This window comes from Oncorhynchus gorbuscha, linkage group LG08, assembly GCF_021184085.1.
Source record: "Oncorhynchus gorbuscha isolate QuinsamMale2020 ecotype Even-year linkage group LG08, OgorEven_v1.0, whole genome shotgun sequence".
Taxonomy (NCBI): Eukaryota; Metazoa; Chordata; class Actinopteri; order Salmoniformes; family Salmonidae; genus Oncorhynchus; species Oncorhynchus gorbuscha.
The window spans coordinates 54,451,298-54,467,181 of record NC_060180.1 but is presented as its reverse complement, the minus strand read 5'-3'; the positions used below and the strand labels follow the sequence as shown (position 1 = coordinate 54,467,181).

General features: G+C 43.7%; 1 protein-coding gene across 2 annotated transcripts in view; it reads left to right on the top strand.

Annotated features, from left to right (window-relative positions):
* LOC124041840 (cadherin-12-like) overlaps positions 1 to 15,884 on the top strand; it is a 38,571-nt gene that overhangs the window by 5,876 nt on the left and 16,811 nt on the right. For both annotated transcript variants that reach the window (XM_046359903.1, XM_046359904.1), the window contains exons 2-5: positions 411 to 678; positions 12,330 to 12,624; positions 13,869 to 13,988; positions 15,526 to 15,693. In XM_046359903.1, the coding sequence (XP_046215859.1) occupies positions 436 to 678; positions 12,330 to 12,624; positions 13,869 to 13,988; positions 15,526 to 15,693 (826 nt within the window). In that variant the 5' untranslated portion in view covers positions 411 to 435. The remainder of the gene's footprint in view (positions 1 to 410; positions 679 to 12,329; positions 12,625 to 13,868; positions 13,989 to 15,525; positions 15,694 to 15,884) is intronic.

Below are 15,884 nucleotides of genomic sequence, written 5' to 3'. Positions count from 1 at the left end.
CAATGTTGATGAGTTGCTGATCGGGCAGTTATGAGATAGGACTGTTTGAAGTACTGCTGCTTATAACAATGTATTACAATGTATTACGTAGCCTCGTCCTAGGCTCTATTACCGCATAGACTGAGAGACAGGTTTGACAGAGAGAGTTGGTTGGTGGAGGAGATTACTTTCCATGTTGTCTTGTAACTACTTCAACTGCAGTGTAAAGTAAGACCATATCACTCCTCTTTCCACCAGCAGACTAAATTCAATGAGGACTAGTTGAGTGAGAAAACCAAAGATCCTGGAGGCAAATCTAACAATGTCTCCACAACATCCCCCCAATCCCCTTCTACCTTGGGTCTTACAACCCAGCTGTTATTGTCTAACTCACAGTCTCTCACTGACTCACAGTCTCTCACATTCAACAGAGATCCTCCACTGCCCAGATTGCCAATGATCACAAAGAACGGTCTCCTGCTGGTCTTTTGGTTTCTCTTGGACAAAGGCTTCCTGGCTCCCCTTCACTCTCCACCCCAAAGCAGGATGGGAAGAGAGCACCACCTGAGGGGCATGGCAGGACAGGGACTGAGGAGACATGGGGCGTCAGGGGTTCAGAGGGTAAAGCGAGGATGGGTGTGGAACCAGTTCTTTGTACTGGAGGAATATATGGGATCTGAACCACAGTACGTTGGAAAGGTAAGGCACAATTTTAGGGTTCTGGTTCTCTAAGACTTATCAATATACAGTTGAAGTCAGAAGTTTACATACACTTAGGTTAGAGTCATTAAAACAAATTTTCGAAGCACTCCACAAATTTCTTGTTAACAAACTATAGTTTTGGCAAGTCAGTTAGGACATCTACTTTGTGCATGACACAAGTAAGTTTTCCAACAATTGTTTACAGACATATTATTTCACTTATAATTCACTATATCACAATTGAAGTGGGTCAGAAGTTTACATACACTAAGTTGACTGTGCCTTTAAACAGCTTGGAAGATTTCAAAAAATGATGTAATATCTTTAGAAGCTTCTGATAGGCTAATTGACATCATTTGAGTCAATTGGAGGTGTATCAGTGTATGAATTTCAAGGCCTACCTTCAAACTCAGTGCATCTTTGCTTGACATCATGGGAAAATCAAAATAATTCAGCCAAGACCATTTGTAGACCACCACAAGTCTGGTTGATCCTTGAGAGCAATTTCCAAACGCCTGAAGGGACCATGTTCATTTGTACAAACAATAGTACGCAAGTATAAACAACAGCCGTCATACAGCCGTCATACCGCTCACGAAGGAGACGCGTTCTGTCTCCTAGAGATGAACATACTTTGGTGCGAAAAGTGCAAATCAATCCCAGAACAACAGCAAAGGACCTTGTGAAGATGCTGGAGGAAACCAGTACAAAAGTATCTATATCCACAGTAAATCGAATCCTATACCGACATAACCTGAATGGCTGCTCAGCAAGGAAGAAGCCACTGCTCCAAAACCACCATGAAAAAGTCAGAGTATGGTTTGCAAATGCACATGGGGACAAAGATCGTACTTTTTGGAGAAATGTCCTCTGGTCTAATGAAACAAATATATAACTGTTTGGCCATAATAACCGTCATTATGTTTGGAGGAAAAACGGGGAGGATTGCAAGCTGAAGAACACCATGCTAACTGTGAAGCACGGGGGTTGCAGCATCATGTTGTGGGAGTGCTTTGCTGCAGGAGGGACTGGTGCACTTCACAAAACAATGATAGCCTCATGAGCAAGGAAAATTATATGGATGTATTGAAGCAACATCTCAAGACATCAGTCAGGAAGTTAAGGCTTGGTCGCAAATGGGTCTTCCACATGGACAATGACCCCAAGCATACTTCCAAATTTGTGGCAAAATGGCTTAAGGACAACAAAGTAAAGGTATTGGAGTGGCATCACAAAACCCTGACCTCAATCCTATAGAAAATGTGTAGGCAGAACTGAAAAAGCATGTACGAGCAAGGAGGCCTATAAACCTGACTCAGTTACACCAGCTCTGTCGGGAGGAATGCGCCAAAATTCACCGAACATATTATGAGAAGCTTGTGTAAGACCTCCCAAAACATTTGACCCAAGTTAAACAATTTAAAGGCAATGCTACCAAATACTAATTGAGTGTATGTAAACTTCTGACCCACTGGGAATATGATGAAAGAAATAAAAGCTGAAATAAATCATTCTCTCTACTATTATTCTGACATTTCACATTCTTAAAATAAAGTGGGGATCTTAACTGACCTAAGAAAGGGAATTTTACTAGGATTAAATTTCAATAATTGTGAAAAACTGAGTTTAAATGTATTTGACTAAGGTGTATGTAAACTTCCGACTTCAACTGTACACCTCTGTTTAACCTCTGCCTTCACTCCTCTGATGAGAGTTTGAGGTAAGAAATCAAACAGAATAGATGCTTGGGCATCTGTTCTTTAAGACTTAAAGAATATACCAATAAGCAGCACGACACAAATCACATCTAATTGCTTGGGCTGCTTGATCGGTTCTGGCTGTGACTTTTGCAATTTTCTCAGTATCATCTCTAATTATCCACACACAAAGGAGGTTAAAGAGTGTTTTGTGCCGTTCTAAATCAAATTTCAAGAGGCATTAAGAACCATCCTGGAATCTGGCACTTCCAGCTCAAATGGGATAATGTTTTAGATTGACTTGTCAGCTGCTGATGCCAAGGCAATCTACTACGGCCTTTCTCAGTACTCACGGTCTCGCTGGATATGTTTCTGTTGGCTGAGAAAGGAGGGATGGGACACATTGTCAAACTGATGCTACCGCTGCTGCTTTAAAATTACTGAGTGATTCACTCCTCACAGAGTGTGTCCCCCAAATGGCACCCTATTTCCTACATAGCGCACTCCCTTAGACCAGGGCGGCCATAGGGTTCATGTCAAAAGCAGTGCACCATACATGGAAAAGGGTGCCATTTGGGACATATCCAGTTTCTGTGTTGAGAATGAGGACGACAGCATCGAGCCGTGCATGGCCAGCCCCGAGACCACAGATTAATCTGCTGCCAGTTAATAGGGGACAGTGTGAAGGATCAGGACCTTGATTATCACTGTGAGCTATATTTTTGGAAATGGGAACATAGATCAAATCTGGCTTGGAAACAGTGTGACTGCCAGGTCATTGGGAGAATCCTAATTGCATACTTCTCTTGCCTAGCCTTCTTCTCTAAACCCATTGGAGGAGAAGGTCAGAGGGGAGAGAGACCAATGGGTTTGAGAAGGATGCGAGACAAGAGGACGCAAGGAGTATGCAATTGAAATTCTCCCATGGATTCGCATTCAGCTCGGGAGCGCTGTCTAATGGCATCCATAACTCTATGGAGGCATATTGTTGTATTTAATGATCATTTGCACATGAAGACTTTTTTCAGCCATTGCTTTGATTATTGTTTCTAAATGTCACCTTTGTATTGAGATTTAGCGAGGCAACACTATTATTTATAAACAGATTCAAAATGGACAACTTTACCAACAGGTAATGACCACAGCTTTGCTGGCAAAACAGGAAAACAAGTGTTTTCTTCCATAACACCTTTGTGTGAACATTTAAAAAAGAAAATGACTGCACCAGTGTTTTGCCGAAAGCTCCTCTGCTGGGTTTGTCCCCATGCATTATGCAACCGTAGAGGCAGACACAGACACAGCTGAGCAGCAGAGTGAAAGAGCCACATTTAAACACTAGCTTACCTTATGCTCCTGGATCTGACGTTCTGCAAGCTTTAGAGGAAGTCTATGTGCAACCGTACTCTGTACAATTAAACAATCTACTTCTGGCCCCCATACTGAGCAAAGGCCATCTGCAAGGAAGACAGGGCTAGTGGGCTAGTCTGGTCTCAGCCAAAACACACTAAGCTTCTCTCTAGTCTAAATCCCTGGGTTAAATTGTCTGTGGTGCTTATGATCATTATAACATGCTGGTTGAGTCTCTCAAGGACAGCCACTTCTCAGGTTAAACTACAACATTTTACTCCAGTTATCATATCATTTAGCATTTTGTATATGTCTGCAGCGCCACTGGCTTCCATGACCAGGGGGAAACTTTCACATTCTGAAATTGCATTTTTGTGCCCCCACCCAGTTTTATAATTGGAATGTGATACAAAACAAGGCAAACGTGTTCTTTAGGACCATGCGTACGCTTCTGAGCGGTCGGGTAGGCTGTTTGGAGTGTTTTTCAGACTGGATAAATAAAATTATAATAACTCAAAAAATATACGTCCCCCGCACTTCTAAAACAAAAGCTCCGCCCATGTCCATGACTATCCATTGCTGCAGGAGATGATAAACTGATCATCATTAGTTTTAATCAGGAAAAGAGCACACCTCTCATGCCCTTTTGAAGGAGAATATATCACCCCCTTGCCCCCTATTCCTTATTGCTGGATAACCTTTTACAATGACACATTCATTTATCTTACAGGTGCCCCTGTGTGTGACTTTCAAACACTCAAATAACCACATTATGCATCAGATTGTATGGATTCGGCTAAATATCAACACCACATTCTATTCTATAACTGTGCTACTGCCAGACAGTTTCTCCATCCCAACACTGATTTGTACTCAGGGCACAAGCTACTCCTCTGCAGAAAAGCACTGGATGGATACTTTTAATAATTCTATTCAAATATGTATTTCCTCCTGATTTATTTCAAGCCAGACATTGTTCCTGTGGAGGTCTCATTGTTTTTTACCACAAATGGCCTCAGTTTTTGATTCACTTTAAAACTCATTATATCTAAACTCATTGTCAAAAAAATTGTGTTCCGCCTGCTGAATGTGCCAGGTACATCAGACAGTAAATGCACATAAAAGAATGTGATGAGCAAATGTGTCTTGAGATTTCGCCCTCTGATTTAATTACATTCAATTCAGTGACTTTCTAAATAAACCATTCATCTCATGGGAAAGGTTTTATGGTCCTCTGCATGCTGAAACTGAATCTCAGTGGTTATGTCCAAAATGGCACTCTATTCCCTATAATAATAAAATGGCACTCTATTCCCTATATAGTGCATTACTTTTGACCAGATCCCTATGGGCCCTGTTCAGAAGTAATGCAGTACATAGCGAAAAGAGTGGGGAATTTTATTGCTCTGTGGCTTGGATTATATGCTACAGATGTAGGATTTCATTTGCTACAGCAGGACAATGATCCTGCAGCAACAGGAAATGTGAATTATTATGTGGATTATAATTAACATACATTGTTTGTAGGGGTTGATACATTTTTTGTTAGGGCAAACCAAGTCTGATATTTTAAAGTGGAAATTACAAACTTTTGATCCTTTTAAAACTTTGAATACAGGTTGCATTTCCTTCTGTCAAGAGGTGACAGCAATTCTACTTGATTATGGACTATGACAAGTATTCTCTATTCTCTAGTATGCAGTTGTTAGAAATGCAGGGATGTCACATACTCCATGCAATGTAAATTACAAAGTCAAAACACTAACAGAGAACTTGAATCATTATTCTAGCTTTAGCACTGCTTCCTGCAGTTTCCGTCATTCACATAAAATAAAATCAATGTTTGGACTTACAGCTGAAGTCGGAAGTTTACATACACCTTATCCACATACATTTAAAATCTGAGTAAAAATTCCCTGACTGATCATATGAGATGTTGCTTCAATATATCCACATAAATTTCCTTCCTCATGATGCCATCTATTTTGTGAAGTGCACCAGACGCTCCTGCAGCAAAGCACCCCCACAACATGATGCTGCCACCCCCGTACTTCACGGTTGGGATGATGATAATAATAATAATAATAATATATGCCATTTAGCAGACGCTTTTATCCAAAGCGACTTACAGTCATGTGATCTTTGGCTTGCAAGCCTCCCCATTTTTCCTCCAAACATAACAAAAGTCATTATGTCCTAACAGTTATATTTTTGTTTCACCAAACCAGAGGACATTTCTCCAAAAAGTACGATCTTTGTCCCAATGTGCATTTGCAAACCGTACTCTGGCTTTTTTTATGTCAGTTTTGGAGCAGTGGCTTCTTCCTTGCTGAGCGGCCTTTCAGGTTATGTTGATATAGGACTCGTTTTACTGTGGATATAGAAACTTTTGTACTGGTTTCCTCCAGCATCTTCACATGGTCCTTTGCTGTTGTTCTGGGATTGATTTGCACGTTTCACACCAAAGTACGTTCATCTCTAGGAGATAGAACGCGTCTCCTTCTTGAGCGATATAACGGCTGCGTGGTCCCATGATGTGTAAACTTGCGTACTATTGTTTGTACAGATGAACATAGTACCTTCAGGGGTTTGGAAATTGCTCCCAAGGATGAACCAGACTTGTGGAGGTCAACAATTTCAACAAAGAGGTCTTGGCTGATTTCTTTTGATTTTCCCATGACGTCAAGCAAAGAGGCACTGAGTTTGAAGGTAGGCCTTGAAATACATCCACAGGTACACCTCCAATTGACTCATGATGTCAATTAGCCTATCAGAAGCTTCTAGAGCCATGATATCTTTTCTGGAATCTTCCAAGCTGTTTAAAGGCACAGTCAACTTAGTGTATGTAAACTTCTGACCCACTGGAATTGTGATACAGTGAATTTTAAGTGAAATAATCTGTCTGTAAACAATAGTTGGAAAACTTACTTGTGTCATGCACAAAGTAGATGTCCTAACTGAATTGCCAAAACTATGGTTTGTTAACAAGAAGTTTGTGGGGTGGTTTTAAAAACACTGTATGTAAACTTCCGACTTCAACTGTATGTGCTGGACACTGGCACAATGCATTGCATCTTTCATGCTCCTTTACAATGAGTATATTTACATGCACACTAATAATTAAATATTAAACTGATTATGGCAGTAGGCCAAGTCTGTAAATGTCATGTTTTGTCTTATTTTGTCTTGTCATTTTGCTTTTCCCTCTGTTCGTTTTCCCCCTGCTGGTCTTTTTAGGTTCGTTCCCCTCTTTCTCTCTTCCTCCCTCTCTCTCTTCTCTCTATCGCTCCGTTCCTGCTCCCAGCTGTTCCTATTCCCCTAATCAATCATTTAGTCTTCCCACACCTGTTCCCTATCTTTCCCCCTGATTAGAGTCTCTATTTCTCCCCTTGTTTTCCGTTTCTGCCCTGTCGGATCCTTGTCTATTGTTCACCGTGCTGTGTTTGTGTATCGCCCTGTCGTGTCGTGTTTCCCTCAGATGCTGCGTGGTGAGCAGGTGTCTGAGTCTGCTAAGTTCAAGTGCCTTCCCGAGGCAACCTGCAGTTCAAGATCGAGTCTCCAGTCGGTTCTCGTCATTACGAGTGGAAATTGTGTTTTTTGATTGTATTTTTACTTTACTGGATTAAAGACTCTGTTTTCGCCAAGTCGCTTTTGGGTCCTCATTCACCTGCATAACAGAAGGATCTGACCAAGAATGGACCCAGCGACTATGGATTCTCTCTACTCTACTCTCGAGTTGTTCGGCAGACACGAGCAGGAATTGTCTGCTGCTCGGCATGCCGTTGAGACCCTGGCCGCTCAGGTCTCCGACCTCTCAGGACAGTATCAGAGTCTTCGTCTCGTGTCACCAGCTACTTCCGGTTCTTCCGAGCCTCCGGAACCTAGGGTTAATAACCCACCATGTTATTCTGGGCAGCCCACTGAGTGGCTCCTTTCTCACCCAGTGTGATATAGTGTTCTCTCTCCAACCCAACACATACTCAGAGAGAGAGCTCGGATTGCCTACGTCATATCACTCCTTACTGGTCGGGCTCGGCAGTGGGGCACAGCTATCTGGGAGGCAAGCGCTGAGTGTACTAACAATTATCTGAACTTTAAAGAGGAGATGATAAGGGTTTTGATCGCTCAGTTTTTGGGAAAGAAGCTTCCTGGTCCCTGTCTTCCCTATGTCAAGTAATCGATCCATAACGGATTACTCTATAGAGTTTCGCACTCTTGCTGCCTCCAGTAACTGGAACGAGCAGGCGTTGCTCGCTCGTTTTCTGGAGGGACTCCACGCTAAGGTTAAGGATGAGACGGGAGGTTCCATCCAGCGTGGATTCTTTGATTTGCTATTGCATTGAACGACGGGTAGATCTTGTCACCGAGCTCATAGAAGAGATCGCGTTAACTGTGTCTCCCCTCTCTCCGACACTACCGTCTTTCCCCACTGACTCAGGTGTTGAGCCCATGCAGCTGGGGGTATTGCATCTCGACTAAGGAGAGGGAAAGGAGAATCACCACCGCCTCTGTCTCTATTGCGGTTGCTGGTCATTTTGTCATTTCATGTCCAGTTAAAGGCCAGAGCTCATCACAAAGGGGACTGATAAGCGCTATTTAGACGGTCCTCTCCGTTTGATTTACCGGTCCATCTACGCTGGACCGGACAGCTTCCTGCAGTGCATTAATAGACTCTGGGGCAGAGGGCTGTTTTAGGCTAAGCCTGGGCGCGGGAACATGACATTCCTCTCAGACAGTTGTCATGTTTGCCTTGGATGGTAGTCCTCTCCCCAGTATATTATATGAAACACTACCTTTAACCCTCACTGTATCTGGTAACCATAGTGAGACCATTTTTTTGATTTTTTGTTCACCTTTTACACCTGTTGTTTTGGGTCATCCCTGGCTAGTGTGTCATAATCCTTCTTTTGATTGGTCTAGTAAATCCTTTCCTGGAACGTTTCTTGTCATGTGACGTGTTTAATGTCTGCTATTTCTCCTGTTTGTTCTGTCCCCTCTTCTCAGGAGGAACCTGGTGATTTGACAGGAGTGCCGGAGGAATATCATGGTCTGCACACGGTCTTCAGTCGGTCCAGAACCAACTCCCTTCCTCCTCACCGGTCGTATGATTGTTGTTCTGATCTCTTCAAGAAGCGTTTTGCATCCGCTTCTATCCTTGTTGCACCTGACGTCACTAAACAGTTTATTGTTGAGGTTGACGCGTCGGGGTGGGCGTGGGAGCCATTCTGTCCCAGCGCTCCGATACTGACGATGGGGTCCAATTTTTCATCGCCTGTCACCGTCGGAACGTAAATGATGTGGCTAAAACTGCTCGCCATCCGTTTAGCCCTAGGCAAATGGCGACAGTGGTTGGAGGGGGCGACCGTTCCTTTTGTCGTTTGGACTGACCAAAAGAACCTTGAGTACATCCGTTATGCCAAACGACTGAATGCGCGTCATGCTCGTTGGGCGTTGTTTTTCGCTCGTTTCGAGTTCGTTATTTCTTATTGCCCGGGTACTAAGAACACCAAGCCTCATGCTTTATCCCATCTCTTTAGTTCTTCTGTGGCTTCTACCGATCCCGAGGGATCCTTCCTGTTGGGCGTGTTGTCGGGTTGACTGTCTGGGGAATTGAGAGACAGGTTAAGCAAGCACTCACGCACACTGCGTCGCGCGCGCTTGTCCTAGTAACCTTCTTTTCGTTCCTGTTTCTACTCGTCTGGCTGTTCTTCAGTGGGCTCACTCTGCCAAGTTAGCTGGCCATCCCGGCGTTCGGGGTACGCTTGCTTCTATTCGCCAGCGGTTTTGGTGGCCTACTCAGGAGCGTGACACGCGCCGTTTCGTGGCTGCGTGTTCAGACTGCGCCAGAAGAAGTCTGGTAATTTTTTTCTGCTTCTGCTCCTGGTCTTGCTGGGTCTCAGTCTGTTCCCTGCCATCGCATCTCTCCTGTTCTTGTTCCTGCCCTTGCTGTGTCTCAGTCTGTCCCTAGTTGTTACTCTCCTGGCCTGTTTGGTCCTGTTTGCTCTAAAGCTTTCAGTTCTCTACCCGTGTCTCTTTTTTTTTTAGAGTAGTACCCTAGTTTCCCTTTTTATCGTTTTTTCGTTACGGTCCTGAGGAGAGGAGTTGGGTTCTTTCTCGGGACGTGCTGGACCGTTTGATCTATGATTTCCTCCGTTGCCGCCAGTGTTCCTCCTCGAGAGCGCCAGGAGGCGCTCGGTGAGTGGGGGGTACTGTCATGTTTTGTCTTATTTTGTCTTGTCATTTTGCTTTTCCCTCTGTTCGTTTTCCCCTGCTGGTCTTTTAGGTTCGTTCCCTCTTTCTCTCTTCCTCCCTCTCTCTCTTCTCTCTATCGCTCCGTTCCTGCTCCCAGCTGTTCCTATTCCCTAATCAATCATTTAGTCTTCCCACACCTGTTCCCTATCTTTCCCCCTGATTAGAGTCTCTATTTCTCCCCTTGTTTTCCGTTTCTGCCCTGTCGGATCCTTGTCTATTGTTCACCGTGCTGTGTTTGTGTATCGCCCTGTCGTGTCGTGTTTCCCTCAGATGCTGCGTGGTGAGCAGGTGTCTGAGTCTGCTAAGTTCAAGTGCCTTCCCGAGGCAACCTGCAGTTCAAGATCGAGTCTCCAGTCGGTTCTCGTCATTACGAGTGGAAATTGTGTTTTTTGATTGTATTTTTACTTTACTGGATTAAAGACTCTGTTTTCGCCAAGTCGCTTTTGGGTCCTCATTCACCTGCATAACAGTAAATACACTACATGACTAAAAGTATGTTGAAACCTACTAGTCGAACATCTCATTCCAAACTCATGGGCAATAATATGGACTCGGTCCCCCCTTTGCTGTAATAACAGCCTCCACTCTTCTGGGAAGTCTTTCCACTAGATGTTGGAACATTGTTGCGGGGACTTGCTTCCATTCAGCCACAAGAGCATTAATGAGGTCGGGCACTGATGTTAGGCGTTTAGGCCTGGCTTGCAGTCGACATTCCAATTCATCCCAAAAGTGTTAGATAGGTTTGAGGTCAGGGCTAAGTGCTGGCCGGTCAAGTTTTTCCACACCGATTATTTTATCTCTGTATGGACCTTGCTTTGTGCACAGGGGCATTGTCATGCTGAAACAGGAAAGGGCCTTCCCCAAACTGTTGTCACAAAGTTGGAAGCACAAAGGGCAGGCTGAACAGGCCCCGATTAACATCGATGGGGCTGTAGGGGAGCGGGTCGAGAGTTTCAAGTTCCTTGGTGTCCACATCACCAACGAACTATCATGGTCCAAACATACCAAGACAGTCGCGAAGAGGGCACAACAAAACCTTTTCCCCCTCAGGAGACTGAAAAGATTTTTCATTGGTCCCCAGATCCTCAAAAGGCTCTACAGCTGCACCATCGAGAGCATCCTGTCCGGTTGCATCACCACCTGGTATGGCAACTGCTCGGCATCTGACCATAAGGAGCTACAGAGGGTCGTGCGAACGGCCCAATACATCACTGGGGCCAAGCTTCCTGCCATCCAGGACTTATATAATAGGCGGAAAGCCCATAAAATTGTCAGAGACTCCAGTCACCCAAGTCATAGACTGTCTTCTCTGCTACTGCATGGCAAGCGGTACTGGAGCGCCAAGTCTAGGACCAAAAGGCTCCTCAACAGCTTCTACCCTCAAGCCATAAGACTGCTGAACAATTCAAAACATCGCCCCCCCCCTCTCTTTTGTACACTCGCTGTTTGTTACCTACTGTATGCAAAGTCATTTTGGCCCCACCTTCATGTACAGATTACCTCAACTAGCTTGTACCCCCACACACTGACTCAGTATTGGTGCCCACTGTATATAGCCTCGTTATTGTTATTATTATTGTGTTACTTTTATTATTACTTTTTATTTTAGTCTAAATCTTTTCTTCTCCTGAACTGCACTGTTGGTTAAGGGCTTGTCAGTAAGCATTTCACGGTAAAGTCTACACTTGTTGTATTCGGCGCATGTGACAAATAACATTTTATTTGAGAATCATCTAGAATGCCATTGTATGCTGTAGCATTAAGATTTTCCTTCACTGGAACAAAGGGGCCTAGTCCAAACCATGAAAAACAGCCCTAGACCATTATTTCTCCTCCACCAAACTTTACATTTGGCACTATGCATTCGGGCAGGCATTCGGGCAGGTAGTGTTCTCCTGGATCCACCAAAACCAGACTGCTCCATAGTCCAATGTCAGCCAGCTTTACACCACTCCAGCTGACGCGTGGCATTGCACATGGTGATCTTAGGCACATGGTGATCTTAGGCTTGTGTGCGGCTGTTGACCATGGAAACCCATTTCTTGAAGCTCCCGGCGAACAGTTCTTGTGCTGACTTTGCTTCTAGAGTCATTTGGGAACTCGATAGTGAGTGTTGTAACCGAGGACAGATTATTTGTTTTAGAGTAGTAAAGTACCCTGAGATTCCTCACTTACTTGAATAACATAATGTTGTATAACAGAGGTACAACACAGTTGTGACATGGCTGAAATATAGCTCATGGAGAAGGTTGGGGAAATGTGAATACAACTAAAGTCACATAAATAACTAGGCCTAGTACATATATACATACTTTGATTCATTTACAAATACAACATGTTTTCTCTATTAAGCTTCACACAGACCTGGACAGGGATGACAGTGAGGTGAAGTACACTCTCTCAGGAGAAGGAGCAGGCACCATCTTCACCATAGACCAGACGACGGGAGACATCCACGCCTTGATGGGTTTGGACAGAGAGGAGAGGTCTTACTACACATTACGAGCTCAGGCTATGGACATGCACACAGGCAGGCCTCTGGAGCCTGAGTCTGAATTCATCATAAAAGTTCAAGACATAAATGACAATGAACCAAAGTTTTTAGAGGGTCCATATACAGCCAGTGTCCCAGAGATGTCACCAGGAGGTAAGAAAGGCACCTATACTGTATTTTTTGGCTTGTAAAAATCCATACGGGGTAAAGCTACTATGACATTGTTGGACAGTGTTGGACAGTGCGCTACACTATGATATTTGACAGGTATCCTTTAGGACTACTGTACAGGCCTAGTTATACTGTCTATGATTTCATCGTCATAGAATCATATGATTGAGACCGACATAGGTTGGATTAATGTCATTGCAGGCAGGTGGCCTTGATGTTTTCTGTTGTAAATGTTTATGCAGTTGAAGGGAATAAAGTACACTATTTGCCACAAAAACACACATTAAAAGCCAGCAACACTCATTCACAGTAAATTGCAGTGGACTCGCCCAGTGTTGGTCATCTCGAACAAACCGCACCATTTTCTAAATGCTTGCATCGCATGCTGAACATAATGAAATGAGCCGTTGTTTAAAGACCTAAACTGGGCTGCGACCGGGGTTGAATAACAAAACATTAAGTCAACTCAACAACATTGCTAACGATGTACTACTTTTAACTAGACCTCAAATGACACTGGCACCAATACAGAGAGCACATGACCAGTCGATGGAAGTGAGGGAACACAAACTAAAGAAAAACAGATTCAGTAAAGACAACATATACATCACAAGTGTTTACAAATGTTCATGAGCTCATGAAGACTGCATACACAGGAAAATGCAACAGATGATTGACATGGAATAATGAAAGAAACACATTCTAAGGAGCGAAATGGCTAAACGGCAGTATGACACAAAACAACACTGGCATTTCGGTAATAGTAGCGAACTAAAACCATGTAATTTAACAAAACACTGTGCTGTAAATGATTGGGTAAGGTCTTAGACAAGTGTCAATGATAAATGCATTATTTAGCCTACAGGGTGAAATTAATAGACAAGGCCTACACATTGATCTACATAAGAAGGTTAAATTAGGGATGGAGCGGCTAGGCCCCTGTGAGGTGAGGTTTATAACACCATAATCTCTTAATTCTCATAAAGTTGAAACCATGTGAAAGCTTCAGACACCAGCATTCATCCAAAAAGTCCAGCTAAATTGTCTTGCTTTGAATGACATCAGAGATCCTATAGTCTACGTAGGTTACATTGCATGTGTCTGATTATGTCGTTACGTTTTTCTTGATAACTCCAAAACCATACGGATATTCTTAAAACGTAATGCTTGACGTCACAAAAAGAACAGAATTTCTAACAATTTCCTCCCCTTTGTCTGACACACAGGTACTTTTGTAATGCAGGTGACTGCCACAGATGCTGACGACCCCACCTATGGGAATAGTGCACGGATCGTCTACAGTATCCTACATGGACAGCCTTACTTTTCAGTCGACTCCAAAACTGGTGAGATCACAACACAGTTCAAATCAAGGCACATCCACAATGTCACGTGGGGAGATTTGAAAACCAAATGTGACTGGCTTTTATGTGACTGGCTTTTACAACGGCAAAATGTAAAGCTGTACCACTGGTGTAACCAAATTGAAACTCCAGGATGCACAGCAATACACAAAAATGTTTGACCAAATTGGACACACTTTAGAGCCCTGACCACTGCAATATCTTATTTTTATGTATTTGATTTTTACTGGGAGAACTTGCACAATTGGTGGCTGACTAAATACTTTTTTGCCCCACTGTACATGGCCAAAAGTATGGGGCACCGGTTCGACGAACATCTCATTCCAAAATCATGGGCATTAATATGGAGTTGGTCCCCCATTTACTGCAACAGCAGCCTCGACTCTTCTGGGAAGGCTTTCCACTAGATGTTGGAACATTGCTGCAAGGACTTGATTCCATTCAACCGCAAGAGTATTAGTGAGGTTGGGCACTTATGTTGGGCAGTTAAACCAGGCTCGCAGTCGGCGTTCCAATTCAACCCAAAGGTGTTCGAAAGAGTTGATGTCAGGGCATTGTGCAGGCCTGTCAAGTTCTTATACACTGAGTGATTCATCACTCCAGGGAACGAGTTTCCACTGCTCCAGAGTACAATGGCGGCAAGCGTTACACCACTCCAGCCGATGCTTGACATTGTGAATGGTAATCTTAGGCTTGTGTGCGGCAGCTTGGCCATGGAAACCCATTTCACGAAGCTCCCAATGAACTGTGCTTGTGCTGTTCATTATTCCAGAGGCAGTTTGGAACTCAGTAGTGAGTGTTGCAAAGAGGACAGATGATTTGTACGCTTTAGCACTTGGCAGTCCCGTTCTGTGATCTTCTGTGGCCCGCTGAGCCGTTATTGCTACGAAATGTTTCCACTTCACAATAGCAGCACTTACAGTTTACCAGGGCAGCTCTAGCAGGGCAGAAATTTGGCATCCTATGACGGTGCCACTTTGAAAGTCACTGAGCTCTTCAGTAAGCCCATTCTACAGCCAATGTTTGATTATGGAGATTGCATGGCTGTGTGCTCGGTTTTATACACCTGTTCGCAACGGTTGTGGCTGAAATAGCCAAATCTACTAATTTGAAGGGGTGTCCACATACTTTTGTATATATAGTGTACACTGAGATAGCCTTTTTTGCAGATAAAGTTGGACTGAGAGTATAGGGAAACACCCTGCTTGACAACACAGTGCAATTCCTTTACCTTTTTACTCATTGTCAGTGGCAACTTGTGACCCTGTTGTACCTGTACCATGGACTGACTCCCGATCAAACGCTATTCACTATTTACACAAAATCCACCTCTTCTTAATTCCCCCCAGTAACATCAAAGTGGATACGATTTCTTATAGTCACAACTCATCTCTCTTTCTACCCCTGTGTTCCTCTCTCTCTCTCTCTCTCTCTCTCTCTCTCTCACTGCATCTCTCTCTTGTTTTTCTCCCTCACACACACTTACATCTTCCCTGTTTGTTTCTGTGACCTTGAACAGGGGTGATAAGGACTGCTTTACCCAACATGGACCGTGAAATGAAGGAGCTGTACCAGGTCCTTATTCAGGCCAAGGATATGGGCGGGCAGCTGGGGGGACTAGCCGGAACAACCACCATCAACGTCACCCTCAGCGACGTCAACGACAACCCCCCCAGGTTTTCAAAAAGTGTGCCACATTGCATTTAAATGACAACGGTTTTGTTTGCTGTTAGCCAATAAATCTAGTAAGTCTAACTGGTATGAAAGTTGAATGCCTGTGTAAATTGTGTGTGCTGAATGTCACCTTATATCTCTAGGCAAATTAATCTAATGATTAATTCATGTTAATTAGTGTAAATCAATTATAATGAGGTTATG